Genomic DNA, 14,492 nt, shown 5'->3' with positions numbered 1-14,492 from the left:
TTTCTTTAAAATGAAAGGAAGCTCTGCAGCAGGAGTCATTTTAATTTAGTTGAAGCAGTTGGTCTAAGAATCAGTGCATAATAAATAAGAAGTCAAATAAGATTGTAGCTGAGATATTGTAAAATTACAAATTTTGAAAAAAAAAATTCTTCTGCTTACTAATCATTTTTTCACTGTTTCAGCGACGGCACCACTTAGCCAACCAGTTACTTCAACTACAGCAATCCAGTCTCCAATAAGCACAACCACATTAACCACAACACTGATCTCCACAGGTAAGTCATGGTTACATAGCAGTTATTTCAACTATCTGATGTACATAAGCTGGGTTTCCTTAAAGTAAAAGAAAGCACAGAAGCAGGAGTCTTTTTAATCAATTGAAGCAGTTGGTCTAAGAATCAGTACATAATAAATAAAAACTAAACTAAGATTGTAGCTGAGATATAGCAAAATTACAATATTGAAAATATTTTTTCTTCTGCTTACTAATCATCTTTTCAAAATTACAGCGACAGCACCACTTAGCCAACCAGTTACTTCAACTCCCGCAAACCAGTCTCCAACAAACACAGACACATTGACCACAACACTGATCTCCACACGTAAGTCATGGTTACATAGCAGTTTTTTTAACTAACTGAAGTACACAAGCTGATTTTCTTTATAGTAAAAGGAATCACAGCAGCAGGAGTAATTTTAATGAATTGAACCAGTTGGTCTTAAAAATAGTGCAAAATAAATCAAATCTAAACTAAGATTGTAGCTGAGATATAGCAAAATTACAATATTAATTTTTATTTTAATACTGCTTACTAATCATCATTTCACTGTTGCAGCGACGGCACCACTTAGCCAACCAGTTACTTCAACGCCCGCAAACCAGTCTCCTATAAGTACAACCACATTAACCACAACACAGATCTCCACAGGTAAGTCATGGTTGCATAACAGTAATTTCAAATAACTCAAGTACACAAGCTGGATGTTCTTAAAGTACAAAGAAGCACAGCAGCAGGAATCTTTTTAATCAATTAATGCAGTTGGTCTAAGAATCAGTGCATAATAAATACAAACTCAACTAAGATTATAGCTGAGATTTAGTGAAATTACAATATAATTTTTTTTTTTTAATACTGCTTACTAATCATCTTTTCACTGTTGCAGCGACGGCACCACTTAGCCAACCAGTTACTTCAACGACCGCAAACCAGTCTCCTATAAGCACAACCACATTAACCACAACACAGAACTCCACAGGTAAGTCATAGTTACAGAGCAGTTATTTCAACTAACTCAAGTACACAAGCTGGGTTTCCTTCAAGTAAAAGGAAGCACAGCAGCAGGAGTCTTTTTATTCAATTAATGCAGTTGATCTAAGAATTAGTGCATAATAAATACGAACTCAACTAAGATTGTAGCTGACATATAGCAAAATTACAATATTAATTATTTTTTTTAATACTGCTTACTAATCCTCTTTTCACTGTTACAGCAACGGCACCACTTAGCCAACCAGTTACTTCAACGCCCGCAAACCAGTCTCCTATAAGCACAACCACATTAACCACAACACAGATCTCCACAGGTAAGTCATGGTTGCATCACAGTAATTTCAACTAACTGATGTACACAAGCTGGGTTTCCTTAAAGTAAAAGGAAGCACAGCAGCAGGAGTCTTTTTAATCAATTAATGCAGTTGGTCTAAGAATCAGTGCATAATAAATAAAAACTAAACTAAGATAGTAGCTGAGATATAGCAAAATTACAATATTGAAAATATTTTTTCTTCTGCTCACTAATCATCTATTCAAAATTACAGCGACGGCACCACTTAGCCAACCAGTTACTTCAACTCCCGCAAACCAGTCTCCAACAAACACAGACACATTGACCACAACACTGATCTCCACACGTAAGTCATGGTTACGTAGCAGTTTTTTCAACTAACTGAAGTTCACAAGCTAATTTTCTTTAAAGTAAAAGGAATCACAGCAGCAGGAGTAATTTTAATGAATTGAAGCAGTTGGTCTTAAAAATAGTGCAAAATAAATCAAATCTAAACTAAGATTGTAGCTGAGATATAGAAAAATTACGATATTAATTTTTTTTTTAATACTGCTTACTAATCATCTTTTCACTGTTGCAGCGACGGCACCACTTAGCCAACCAGTTACTTCAACGCCCGCAAACCAGTCTCCTATAAGCACAACCACATTAACCACAACACAGATCTCCACAGGTAAGTCATGGTTGCATAACATTAATTTCAACTAACTGAAGTACACAAGCTGGGATTCCCTACAGTAAAAGGAAGCAAAGCAGCAGGAGTCTTTTTATTCAATTAATGCAGTTGATCTAAGAATTAGTGCATAATAAATACGAACTCAACTAAGATTGTAGCTGACATATAGCAAAATTACAATATTAATTATTTTTTTTAATACTGCTTACTAATCCTCTTTTCACTGTTACAGCAACGGTACCACTTAGCCAACCAGTTACTTCAATGCCCGCAAACCAGTCTCCTATAAGCACAACCACATTAACCACAACACAGATCTCCACAGGTAAGTCATGGTTGCATAACAGTAATTTCAACTAACTGAAGTACACAAGCTGGAATTCCCTACAGTAAAAGGAAGCAAAGCAGCAGGAGTCCTTTTAATCAATTGAAGCAGTTGGTCTAAGAATCAGTGCATAATAAATATGAACTAAACTAAAATTGTAGTTGAGATATAGCAAGATTACAATATTTAAAAATATGTTTTTTTCTGCTTAGTAATCATATTTTCACTGTTACAGCAACTCCACCACTTAGCCAACCACTTTCTACAATCCAGTTTCCAATAAACACAACTCAGAGCTCCTTAGGTAAGCTACATTTTCATAACAGTTATTTCAACTAGCTGAAATAAAAGGATGCACAGTAGCAGGACTCGTTTTAATTAATTGAAGCAGCTGGTCTAACAATCATTGCATTATAAATAAGAACTAAACTACGATTGTATTAGACAAATTACAAAATTGCAAGATTAAAAAATACTTTTTCTACTGCTTACTAATCATTTTCTCACTGATACAGTAACGGAACCGCCCATCCAACCTATTACTGCAAACCCTGCAAACCAGTCTCCAATAAACACAACCACATTATACACAACTCAGAGCTCCACAGGTAAGTCACAGTCACATACCCATTATTACAACTAACTGAAGCATACAAGTTGGATTTCTTTAAAATGAAAGGAAGCTCTGCAGCAGGAGTCATTTTAATTTAGTTGAAGCAGTTGGTCTAAGAATCAGTGCATAATAAATAAGAAGTCAAATAAGATTGTAGCTGAGATATTGTAAAATTACAAATTTTGAAAAAAAATATTCTTCTGCTTACTAATCATTTTTTCACTGTTTCAGCGACGGCACCACTTAGCCAACCAGTTACTTCAACTACAGCAAACCAGTCTCCAATAAGCACAACCACATTAACCACAACACTGATCTCCACAGGTAAGTCATGGTTACATAGCAGTTATTTCAACTATCTGATGTACATAAGCTGGGTTTCCTTAAAGTAAAAGAAAGCACAGAAGCAGGAGTCTTTTTAATCAATTGAAGCAGTTGGTCTAAGAATCAGTACATAATAAATAAAAACTAAACTAAGATTGTAGCTGAGATATAGCAAAATTACAATATTGAAAATATTTTTTCTTCTGCTTACTAATCATCTTTTCAAAATTACAGCGACAGCACCACTTAGCCAACCAGTTACTTCAACTCCCGCAAACCAGTCTCCAACAAACACAGACACATTGACCACAACACTGATCTCCACACGTAAGTCATGGTTACATAGCAGTTTTTTTTAACTAACTGAAGTACACAAGCTAATTTTCTTTATAGTAAAAGGAATCACAGCAGCAGGAGTAATTTTAATGAATTGAACCAGTTAGTCTTAAAAATAGTGCAAAATAAATCAAATCTAAACTAAGATTGTAGCTGAGATATAGCAAAATTACAATATTAATTTTTATTTTAATACTGCTTACTAATCATCGTTTCACTGTTGCAGCGACGGCACCACTTAGCCAACCAGTTACTTCAACGCCCGCAAACCACTCTCCTATAAGTACAACCACATTAACCACAACACAGATCTCCACAGGTAAGTCATGGTTGCATAACAGTAATTTCAAATAACTCAAGTACACAAGCTGGATGTTCTTAAAGTACAAAGAAGCACAGCAGCAGGAATCTTTTTAATCAATTAATGCAGTTGGTCTAAGAATCAGTGCATAATAAATACAAACTCAACTAAGATTATAGCTGAGATTTAGTGAAATTGCAATATAATTTTTTTTTTTTAATACTGCTTACTAATCATCTTTTCACTGTTGCAGCGACGGCACCACTTAGCCAACCAGTTACTTCAACGACCGCAAACCAGTCTCCTATAAGCACAACCACATTAACCACAACACAGATCTCCACAGGTAAGTCATAGTTACAGAGCAGTTATTTCAACTAACTCAAGTACACAAGCTGGGGTTCCTTCAAGTAAAAGGAAGCACAGCAACAGGAGTCTTTTTATTCAATTAATGCAGTTGATCTAAGAATTAGTGCATAATAAATACGAACTCAACTAAGATTGTAGCTGACATATAGCAAAATTACAATATTAATTATTTTTTTTAATACTGCTTACTAATCCTCTTTTCACTGTTACAGCAACGGCACCACTTAGCCAACCAGTTACTTCAACGACCGCAAACCAGTCTCCTATAAGCACAACCACATTAACCACAACACAGATCTCCACAGGTAAGTCATAGTTACAGAGCAGTTATTTCAACTAACTCAAGTACACAAGCTGGGTTTCCTTCAAGTAAAAGGAAGCACAGCAGCAGGAGTCTTTTTATTCAATTAATGCAGTTGATCTAAGAATTAGTGCATAATAAATACGAACTCAACTAAGATTGTAGCTGACATATAGCAAAATTACAATATTAATTATTTTTTTTAATACTGCTTACTAATCCTCTTTTCACTGTTACAGCAACGGCACCACTTAGCCAACCAGTTACTTCAACGCCCGCAAACCAGTCTCCTATAAGCACAACCACATTAACCACAACACAGATCTCCACAGGTAAGTCATGGTTGCATAACATTAATTTCAACTAACTGAAGTACACAAGCTGGGATTCCCTACAGTAAAAGGAAGCAAAGCAGCAGGAGTCTTTTTATTCAATTGAAGCAGTTGGTCTAAGAATCAGTGCATAATAAATACGAACTAAACTAAAATTGTAGTTGAGATATAGCAAGATTACAATATTAAAAAATATGTTTTTTTCTGCTTAGTAATCATTTTTTCACTGTTACAGCAACTCCACCACTTAGCCAACCACTTTCTACAATCCAGTTTCCAATAAACACAACTCAGGGCTCCTTAGGTAAGCTACATTTACATAACAGTTATTTCAACTAGCTGAAGCATACATGCTTGTTTTCTTTGCAATAAAAGGATGCACAGTAGCAGGACTCGTTTTAATTAATTGAAGCAGCTGGTCTAACAATCATTGCATTATAAATAAGAAGTAAAATACGATTGTATTTGACAAATTACAAAATTGCAAGATTAAAAAATACTTTTTGTACTGCTTACTAATCTTTTTCTCACTGATACAGTAACAGAACCGCCTATCCAACCTATTACTGCAAACCCCGCAAACCAGTCTCCAATAAACACAACCACATTATACACAACTCAGAGCTCCACAGGTAAGTCACAGTCACATACCTGTTATTACAACTAACTGAAGCATACAAGTTGGATTTCTTTAAAATAAAAGGAAGCTCTGCAGCAGGAGTCATTTTAATTTAGTTGAAGCAGTTGGGATAAGAATCAGTGCATAATAAATAAGAAGTCAAATAAGTTTGTAGCTGAGATATTGTAAAAATTACAAAATTTTTTTAAAAAAAATCTTCTGCTTACTAATCATTTTTTCACTGTTTCAGCGACAGCACCACTTAGCCAACCAGTTACTTCAACTCCCGCAAACCAGTCTCCAACAAACACAGACACATTGACCACAACACTGATCTCCACACGTAAGTCATGGTTACATAGCAGTTTTTTCAACTAACTGAAGTACACAAGCTGATTTTCTTTAAAGTAAAAGGAATCACAGCAGCAGGAGTAATTTTAATGAATTGAAGCAGTTGGTCTTAAAAATAGTGCAAAATAAATCAAATCTAAACTAAGATTGTAGCTGAGATATAGCAAAATTACGATATTAACATTTTTTTTAATACTGCTTACTAATCATCGTTTCACTGTTGCAGCGACGGCACCACTTAGCCAACCAGTAACTTCAACTCCCGCAAACCAGTCTCCTATAAGCACAACCACATTAACCACAACACAGATCTCCACAGGTAAGTCATGGTTGCATAACATTAATTTCAACTAACTGAAGTACACAAGCTGGGATTCCCTACAGTAAAAGGAAGCAAAGCAGCAGGAGTCTTTTTATTCAATTGAAGCAGTTGGTCTAAGAATCAGTGCATAATAAATACGAACTAAACTAAAATTGTAGTTGAGATATAGCAAGATTACAATATTAAAAAATATGTTTTTTTCTGCTTAGTAATCATTTTTTCACTGTTACAGCAACTCCACCACTTAGCCAACCACTTTCTACAATCCAGTTTCCAATAAACACAACTCAGGGCTCCTTAGGTAAGCTACATTTACATAACAGTTATTTCAACTAGCTGAAGCATACATGCTTGTTTTCTTTGCAATAAAAGGATGCACAGTAGCAGGACTCGTTTTAATTAATTGAAGCAGCTGGTCTAACAATCATTGCATTATAAATAAGAAGTAAAATACGATTGTATTTGACAAATTACAAAATTGCAAGATTAAAAAATACTTTTTGTACTGCTTACTAATCTTTTTCTCACTGATACAGTAACAGAACCGCCTATCCAACCTATTACTGCAAACCCCGCAAACCAGTCTCCAATAAACACAACCACATTATACACAACTCAGAGCTCCACAGGTAAGTCACAGTCACATACCTGTTATTACAACTAACTGAAGCATACAAGTTGGATTTCTTTAAAATAAAAGGAAGCTCTGCAGCAGGAGTCATTTTAATTTAGTTGAAGCAGTTGGGATAAGAATCAGTGCATAATAAATAAGAAGTCAAATAAGTTTGTAGCTGAGATATTGTAAAAATTACAAAATTTTTTTAAAAAAAATCTTCTGCTTACTAATCATTTTTTCACTGTTTCAGCGACAGCACCACTTAGCCAACCAGTTACTTCAACTCCCGCAAACCAGTCTCCAACAAACACAGACACATTGACCACAACACTGATCTCCACACGTAAGTCATGGTTACATAGCAGTTTTTTCAACTAACTGAAGTACACAAGCTGATTTTCTTTAAAGTAAAAGGAATCACAGCAGCAGGAGTAATTTTAATGAATTGAAGCAGTTGGTCTTAAAAATAGTGCAAAATAAATCAAATCTAAACTAAGATTGTAGCTGAGATATAGCAAAATTACGATATTAACATTTTTTTTAATACTGCTTACTAATCATCGTTTCACTGTTGCAGCGACGGCACCACTTAGCCAACCAGTAACTTCAACTCCCGCAAACCAGTCTCCTATAAGCACAACCACATTAACCACAACACAGATCTCCACAGGTAAGTCATAGTAACATAACAGTTTTTTCAACTAACTGATACACATAATCTGGGTTTTCTTAAAGTAAAAGGAAGCACCGCAGCAGAAGCTTTTTTAATCAATTGAAGCAGTTGGTCTAAAAAGCAGTGCATAATAAATAAGAAGTAAACTAAGATTCTAGCTGAGATTTGTCAAAATTGATATATTACAAAATATTTTTTATATTGCTTACTAATCATTTTTTCACTGTTACAGCGACAGCACCACTTAGCCAACCAGTTACTTCAACTATAGCAATCCAGTCTCCAATAAGCACAACCACATTAACCACAACACAGATCTCCACAGGTAAGTCATGGTTGCATAACATTTATTTCAACTAACTGATGTACATAAGCTGGGATTCCTTAAAGTAAAAGGAAGCACAGAAGCAGGAGTCATTTTACTCAATTAATGCAGTTGGTCTAAGAATCAGTACATAATAAATAAAAACTAAACTAAGATTGTAACTGAGATATAGCAAAATTACAATAATAAAAATATTTTTTCATCAGCTTACTAACCATCTTTTCAATATTACAGCGACGACACCACTTAGCCAACCCGTTACTTCAACTCCCGCAAACCAGTCTCCAACAAACACAGACACATTGACCACAACACTGATCTCCACACGTAAGTCATGGTTACATAGCAGTTTTTTCAACTAACTGAAGTACACAAGCTGATTTTCTTTAAAGTAAAAGGAATCACAGCAGCAGGAGTATTTTTAATGAATTGAAGCAGTTGGTCTTAAAAATAGTGCAAAATAAATCAAATCTAAACTAAGATTGTAGTTGAGATATAGCAAAATTACAATATTAATTTTTATTTTAATACTGCTTACTAATCATCTTTTCACTGTTGCAGCGACGGCACCACTTAGCCAACCAGTTACTTCAACGCCCGCAAACCAGTCTCCTATAAGCACAACCACATTAACCACAACACAGATCTCCACAGGTAAGTCATGGTTGCATCACAGTAATTTCAACTAACTGAAGTACACAAGCTGGCTTTCCTTAAAGTAAAAGGAAGCACAGCAGCAGGAGTCTTTTTAATCAATTAATGCAGTTGGTCTAAGAATCAGTGCATAATAAATGTGAACTAAATTAAAACTGTAGCTGAGATATAGCAAGATTACAATATTAAAAAATATGTTTTTTTTGCTTAGTAATCATTTTTTCACTGTTACATCAACTCCAACACTTAGCCAACCAGTTTCTACAATCCAGTTTCCAATAAAAAAAACTCAGGGCTCTTTAGGTAAGCTACATTTACATAACAGTTATTTCAACTAGCTGAAGCATACATGCTTGTTTTCTTTGAAATAAAAGGATGTACAGTAGCAGGACTCATTTTAATTAATTAAAGCAGTTGGTCTAAGAACCATTGCATTATAAATAAGAACTAAACTACGATTGTATTAGACAAATTACAAAATTGCAAGATTAAAAAATACTTTTTGTACTGCTTACTAATCATTTTCTCACTGATACAGTAACGGAACCGCCTATCCAACCTATTACTGCAAACCCTGCAAACCAGTCTCCAATAAACACAACCACATTATACACAACTCAGAGCTCCACAGGTAAGTCACAGTCACATACCTGTTATTACAACTAACTGAAGCATACAAGTTGGATTTCTTTAAAATAAAAGGAAGCGCTGCAGCAGGAGTCATTTTAATTTAGTTGAAGCAGTTGGGATAAGAATCAGTGCATAATAAATAAGATGTCAAATAAGATTGTAGCTGAGATATTGTAAAATTACAAAATTTAAAAAAAAAATATTCTTCTGCTTACTAATCATTTTTTCACTGTTTCAGCGACAGCACCACTTAGCCAACCAGTTACTTCAACTACAGCAATCCAGTCTCCAATAAGCACAACCACATTAACCACAACACTGATCTCCACAGGTAAGTCATGGTTACATAACAGTTATTTCAACTAACTGATGTACATAAGCTGGGATTCCTTAAAGTAAAAGGAAGCACAGCAGCAGGAGTCTTATTAATTAATTAATGTAGTTGGTCTAAGAATCAGTACATAATAAATACGAACTCAACTAAGATTGTAGCTGAGAAATAGCAAAATTACAATATTGAAAATATTTTTTCTTCTGCTCACTAATCATCTTTTCAATATTACAGCGACAGCACCACTTAGCCAACCAGTTACTACAACTCCTGCAAACCAGTCTCCAACAAACACAGACACATTGACCACAACACTGATCTCCACACGTAAGTCATGGTTACATAGCAGTTTTTTCAACTAACTGAACTACACAAGCTGATTTTCTTTATAGTAAAAGGAATCACAGCAGCAGGAGTATTTTTAATGAATTGAACCAGTTGGTCTTAAAAATAGTGCAAAATAAATCAAATCTAAACTAAGATTGTAGCTGAGAAATAGCAAAATTACAATATTATTTTTTTTTTTAATACTGCTTACTAATCATCGTTTCACTGTTGCAGCGACGGCACCACTTAGCCAACCAGTTACTTTAACGCCCGCAAACCAGTCTCCAATAAGCACAACCACATTAACCACAACACTGATCTCCACAGGTAAGTCATGGTTGCATAACAGTAATTTCAACTAACTGAACTACACAAGCTGGGATTCCTTAAAGTAAAAGGAAGCACAGCAGCTGAAGTCTTTTTAATCAATTAAGGCAGTTGGTCTAAGAATCAGTACATAATAAATGCAAACTCAACTAAGATTATAGCTGAGATATAGTAAATTTACAATATTGAAAATATTTCTTCTTCTGCTTACCAATCATATTTTCAAAATTACAGCGACGGCACCACTTAGCCAACCAGTTACTTCAACGCCCGCAAACCAGTCTCCTATAAGCACAACCACATTAACCACAACACTGATCTCCACAGGTAAGTCATGGTTGCATAACAGTAATTTCAACTAACTGAAGTACACAAGCTGGGATTCCCTACAGTAAAAGGAAGCAAAGCAGAAGGTGTCCTTTTAATCAATTGAAGCAGTTGGTTTAAGAATCAGTGCATAATAAATACAAACTAAACTAAAATTGTAGCTGAGATATAGCAAGATTACAATATTTTCTCACTGATACAGTAACGGGAAAGATGTTTTTTTTCTGTTTACTAATCATCTTTTCACTGTTACAGCAACTCCACCACTTAGCCAACCACTTTCTACAATCCAGTTTCCAATAAACACAACTCAGAGCTCCTTAGGTAAGTTACATTTACATAACAGTTATTTCAACTAGCTGAAGCGTACATGCTTGTTTTCTTTGAAATAAAAGGATGCACAGTAGCAGGACTCGTTTTAATTATTTGAAGCAGCTGGTCTAACAATCATTGCATTATAAATAAGAACTAAACTACGATTGTATTTGACAAATTACAAAATTGCAATGTTAAAAAATACTTTTTGTACTGCTTACTAATCATTTTCTCACTGATACAGTAACGGAACCGCCTATCCAACCTATTACTGCAAACCCCGCAAACCAGTCTCCAATAAACACAACCACATTATACACAACTCAGAGCTCCACAGGTAAGTCACAGTCACATACCTGTTATTACAACTAACTGAAGCATACAAGTTGGATTTCTTTAAAATAAAAGGAAGCGCTGCAGCAGGAGTCATTTTAATTTAGTTGAAGCAGTTGGTCTAAGAATCAGTGCATAATAAATAAGAAGTCAACTAAGATTGTAGCTGAGATATTGTAAAATTACAATTTTTTTAAAAAAAAATTCTTCTGCTTACTAATCATTTTTTCACTGTTTCAGCAACTGCACCACTTAGCCAACCAGTTACTTCAACTACAGGAAACCAGTCTCCAATAAGCACAACTACATTAACCACAACACAGATATCCACAGGTAAGTCATGGTTACATAGCAGTTATTTCAACTAACCAAAGTACTCAAGCTGGGTTTTCTTAAAGTAAAAGGAAGCACAGAAGCAGGAGTCTTTTTAATCAATTGAAGCAGTTGGTCTAAAAATCAGTGCATAATAAATAAGAAGTAAACTAAGATTGTAGCTGAGATTTTGAAAAATTACAATATTACAAAATATTTTTTCTTCTGCTTACTAATCATCTTTTCAATGTTACAGCGACGGCACCACTTAGCCAACCAGTTACTTCAACTCCTGCAAACCAGTCTCCAATAAGCACAACCACATTAACCACAACACAGATTTCCACAGGTAAGTCATGGTTACATAACAGTAATTTCAAATAACTGATGTACGTAAGCTGGAATTCCTTAATGTAAAAGGAAGCAAAGCTGCAGGATTCTTTTGAAGCAATTGGTTGAAGAATCAGTGCAAATTAAATGTGAATTAAACTAAAATTGTAGCTGGGATACATCAAAATTACAATATTAAAAATATTTTTGCTTCTGCTTACTAATCTTCTTTTCACTGTTACAGCGACGGCACCACTTAGCCAACCACTTACTTCAACACCCGCAAACCAGTCTCCAATAATCATAACCACATTAAACACAACACAGATCTCCACAGGTGAGTCATGGTTATATAATGCTTATTTCAACTAACTAAAGGACACAAGCTGATTTTCTGTAAAGTAAAAGGAAGCACAGCAGCAGGCGTATTTTAATGAATTGAAGCAGTTGGTTTAAAAATCAGTGCATAATAAGTAAGAAGTAAACTAAGATTGTAGCTGAGATGTTGCAAAATTACAATATTAAAAAATATTTTTTATAATGCTTACTAATTATCTATTCACTGTTACAGCAACTCCACCACTTAGCCAACCAGTTTCTACAAACCAGTTTCCAATAAACACAACACAGAGCTCCTTAGGTAAGCCACAGTTACATAACCATTATTTCAACTAGCTGAATTATACAAGCTAGTTTTCTTTAAAATAATAGGATGCACAGTAGGAGGAGTTGTTTTAATTAATTGAAGTAGTTATTCTAAGAATCATTGCATAATAAATAAGAACTAAACTACGATTGTAGTTAACATGTTACAAAATTAAAAAAATGTATTTCTACTGCTTACTAATCATTTTCTCACTGATACAGTAACGGAACCGCCTATCCAACCTGTTACTGCCAACCCTGCAAACCAGTCTCCAATAAATGCAACCACATTATACACAACTCAGAGCTCCACAGGTAAGTCACAGTTGCATAGCAGTTATTACAACTAACTGAAGAACACAAGCTTGGTTTCTTTAAATAAAAGGAAGCCCTGCAGCTTGAGTCATTTTAATTTAGTTTAAGCAGTTGGTCTAAGAATCAGTGCATAATAAATACGAACTAATCTAAGATTGTAGCCGAGATATTGTAAATTATTTATATAAAAAAATATTTTTTCTTCTGCTTACTAATCATCTGTTTACTGTTACAGTAACAGCACCATTTAGCCTACCAGTTTCTTCAAACCAGTCTCCAATAAACACAACACAGAGCTCCTTAGGTAAGCCCTGGTTACCTAACGGTTATTTCCGGTGTTAGTCAGTTTCATGGTACTGACTACCTCGACAGAGAGGACGACGACATGAGGAGTCCGACGGAATAGTGCACCGACCTGCAAAAAAAACTACTTACCGGAATGCAGATTACTTCAGATCACGACTCGCTGTATGTTGCCGGCTGGACAATATTACGTCATCAGCAATGAGACTTGGCTTAAAGCGGCCTTGGACCGATCGGCCTGTCATTTATATCATGTACAAGTACAATTTTAGGGGTTAGGGGTGTTAGGGATATTAGCGTTTTTAGTTAGGGTTAACCCTAATCCTAACCCTAACCTAAACCTCTAAAATAGTACTTACATGATATAAATGACAGGCGGGTCCGTCCATCGCCGCTTTAAGCCAAGTCGCGGTTGCTGATGACGTAATTTTTTCTAGCCTGCAACACAGCAAGTCATGATCTGAAGTTCCGGTAAGTAGGTTTTTTTGCAGGTCGGTGTACTATTCATTCGGACTCCTCATGTCATTGTCTTCTGTGTTGGAGTAGTCAGTATCGTTAATAGGTATTACACCCGTTATTTCATCCAGCTGAAGCATACAAGCTAGATTTCTTAAAAGTAAAAGGAAGCACAGCAGCAAGAGTCATTTTAATTGACACAGTTTCATTAAGAATCAGTGCACAATAAATAAGAACTAATCTACGATTGTAGCTGACATGCTGAAAAATTCCAACATTAAAAAATACTTTTCCTTCTGCTTACTAATCATCTTCTTATTGATACAGTAACAGAACCGCCGATCCAAGCTGCTACTGCAAACAACGCAAACCAGTCTCCAATCAACACAACTACATTATACACAACACAGAGCTCCATAGGTTAGTCACATAACAGCTGGGTTTCTTTAAAGTAAAATGAAGCACAACAGCAAAAGCCATTTTTATTGATTTAAGCAGTTGGTCTAAGAATCAGTGCATAATAAATAAAAACTAAACTAAGATTGTTGCTGACATGTTGCAAAATTACAATATAAAAAAATATTTTTTCTTCTGCTCACTAATCATCTTTTCAATGTTACAGTAACGGAACCGCCTATCCAACCAGTTACTGTAAACCCTGCAAATCAGTCTCCAATAAACACAACACAGAGCTCCATAGGTAAGTCACGGTTACATAGCATTTATTTCAACTAGCTAAAGCGTACAAGCTAGATTAGTTTTAAGTAAAAGGAAGCTGTCGGTCTAAGAATCAGTGGCTAGTTTAGAAAAATAAGCCTGTGTTTCTACAAACAACACG

At 35.1% G+C, this 14,492-nt stretch overlaps 1 protein-coding gene across 1 annotated transcript in view; it reads left to right on the top strand.

Annotated features, from left to right (window-relative positions):
- Positions 1–14,492, top strand: part of LOC142142140 (uncharacterized) — a 59,338-nt gene that overhangs the window by 38,521 nt on the left and 6,325 nt on the right. The window contains exons 5-17 of the mRNA XM_075200352.1: positions 183–275; positions 2,803–2,871; positions 3,083–3,175; positions 5,683–5,775; positions 6,972–7,064; positions 9,242–9,334; positions 10,226–10,318; positions 10,901–10,969; positions 11,205–11,297; positions 12,803–12,895; positions 13,131–13,199; positions 13,982–14,074; positions 14,277–14,354. Of these exons, the coding sequence (XP_075056453.1) occupies positions 183–275; positions 2,803–2,871; positions 3,083–3,175; positions 5,683–5,775; positions 6,972–7,064; positions 9,242–9,334; positions 10,226–10,318; positions 10,901–10,969; positions 11,205–11,297; positions 12,803–12,895; positions 13,131–13,199; positions 13,982–14,074; positions 14,277–14,354 (1,122 nt within the window). The remainder of the gene's footprint in view (positions 1–182; positions 276–2,802; positions 2,872–3,082; positions 3,176–5,682; positions 5,776–6,971; positions 7,065–9,241; positions 9,335–10,225; positions 10,319–10,900; positions 10,970–11,204; positions 11,298–12,802; positions 12,896–13,130; positions 13,200–13,981; positions 14,075–14,276; positions 14,355–14,492) is intronic.

The sequence above is a fragment of the Mixophyes fleayi genome, chromosome 1 (genome assembly GCF_038048845.1).
Source record: "Mixophyes fleayi isolate aMixFle1 chromosome 1, aMixFle1.hap1, whole genome shotgun sequence".
Taxonomy (NCBI): domain Eukaryota; kingdom Metazoa; phylum Chordata; class Amphibia; order Anura; family Limnodynastidae; genus Mixophyes; species Mixophyes fleayi.
This window is presented reverse-complemented; position numbering and strand designations above follow the sequence as displayed.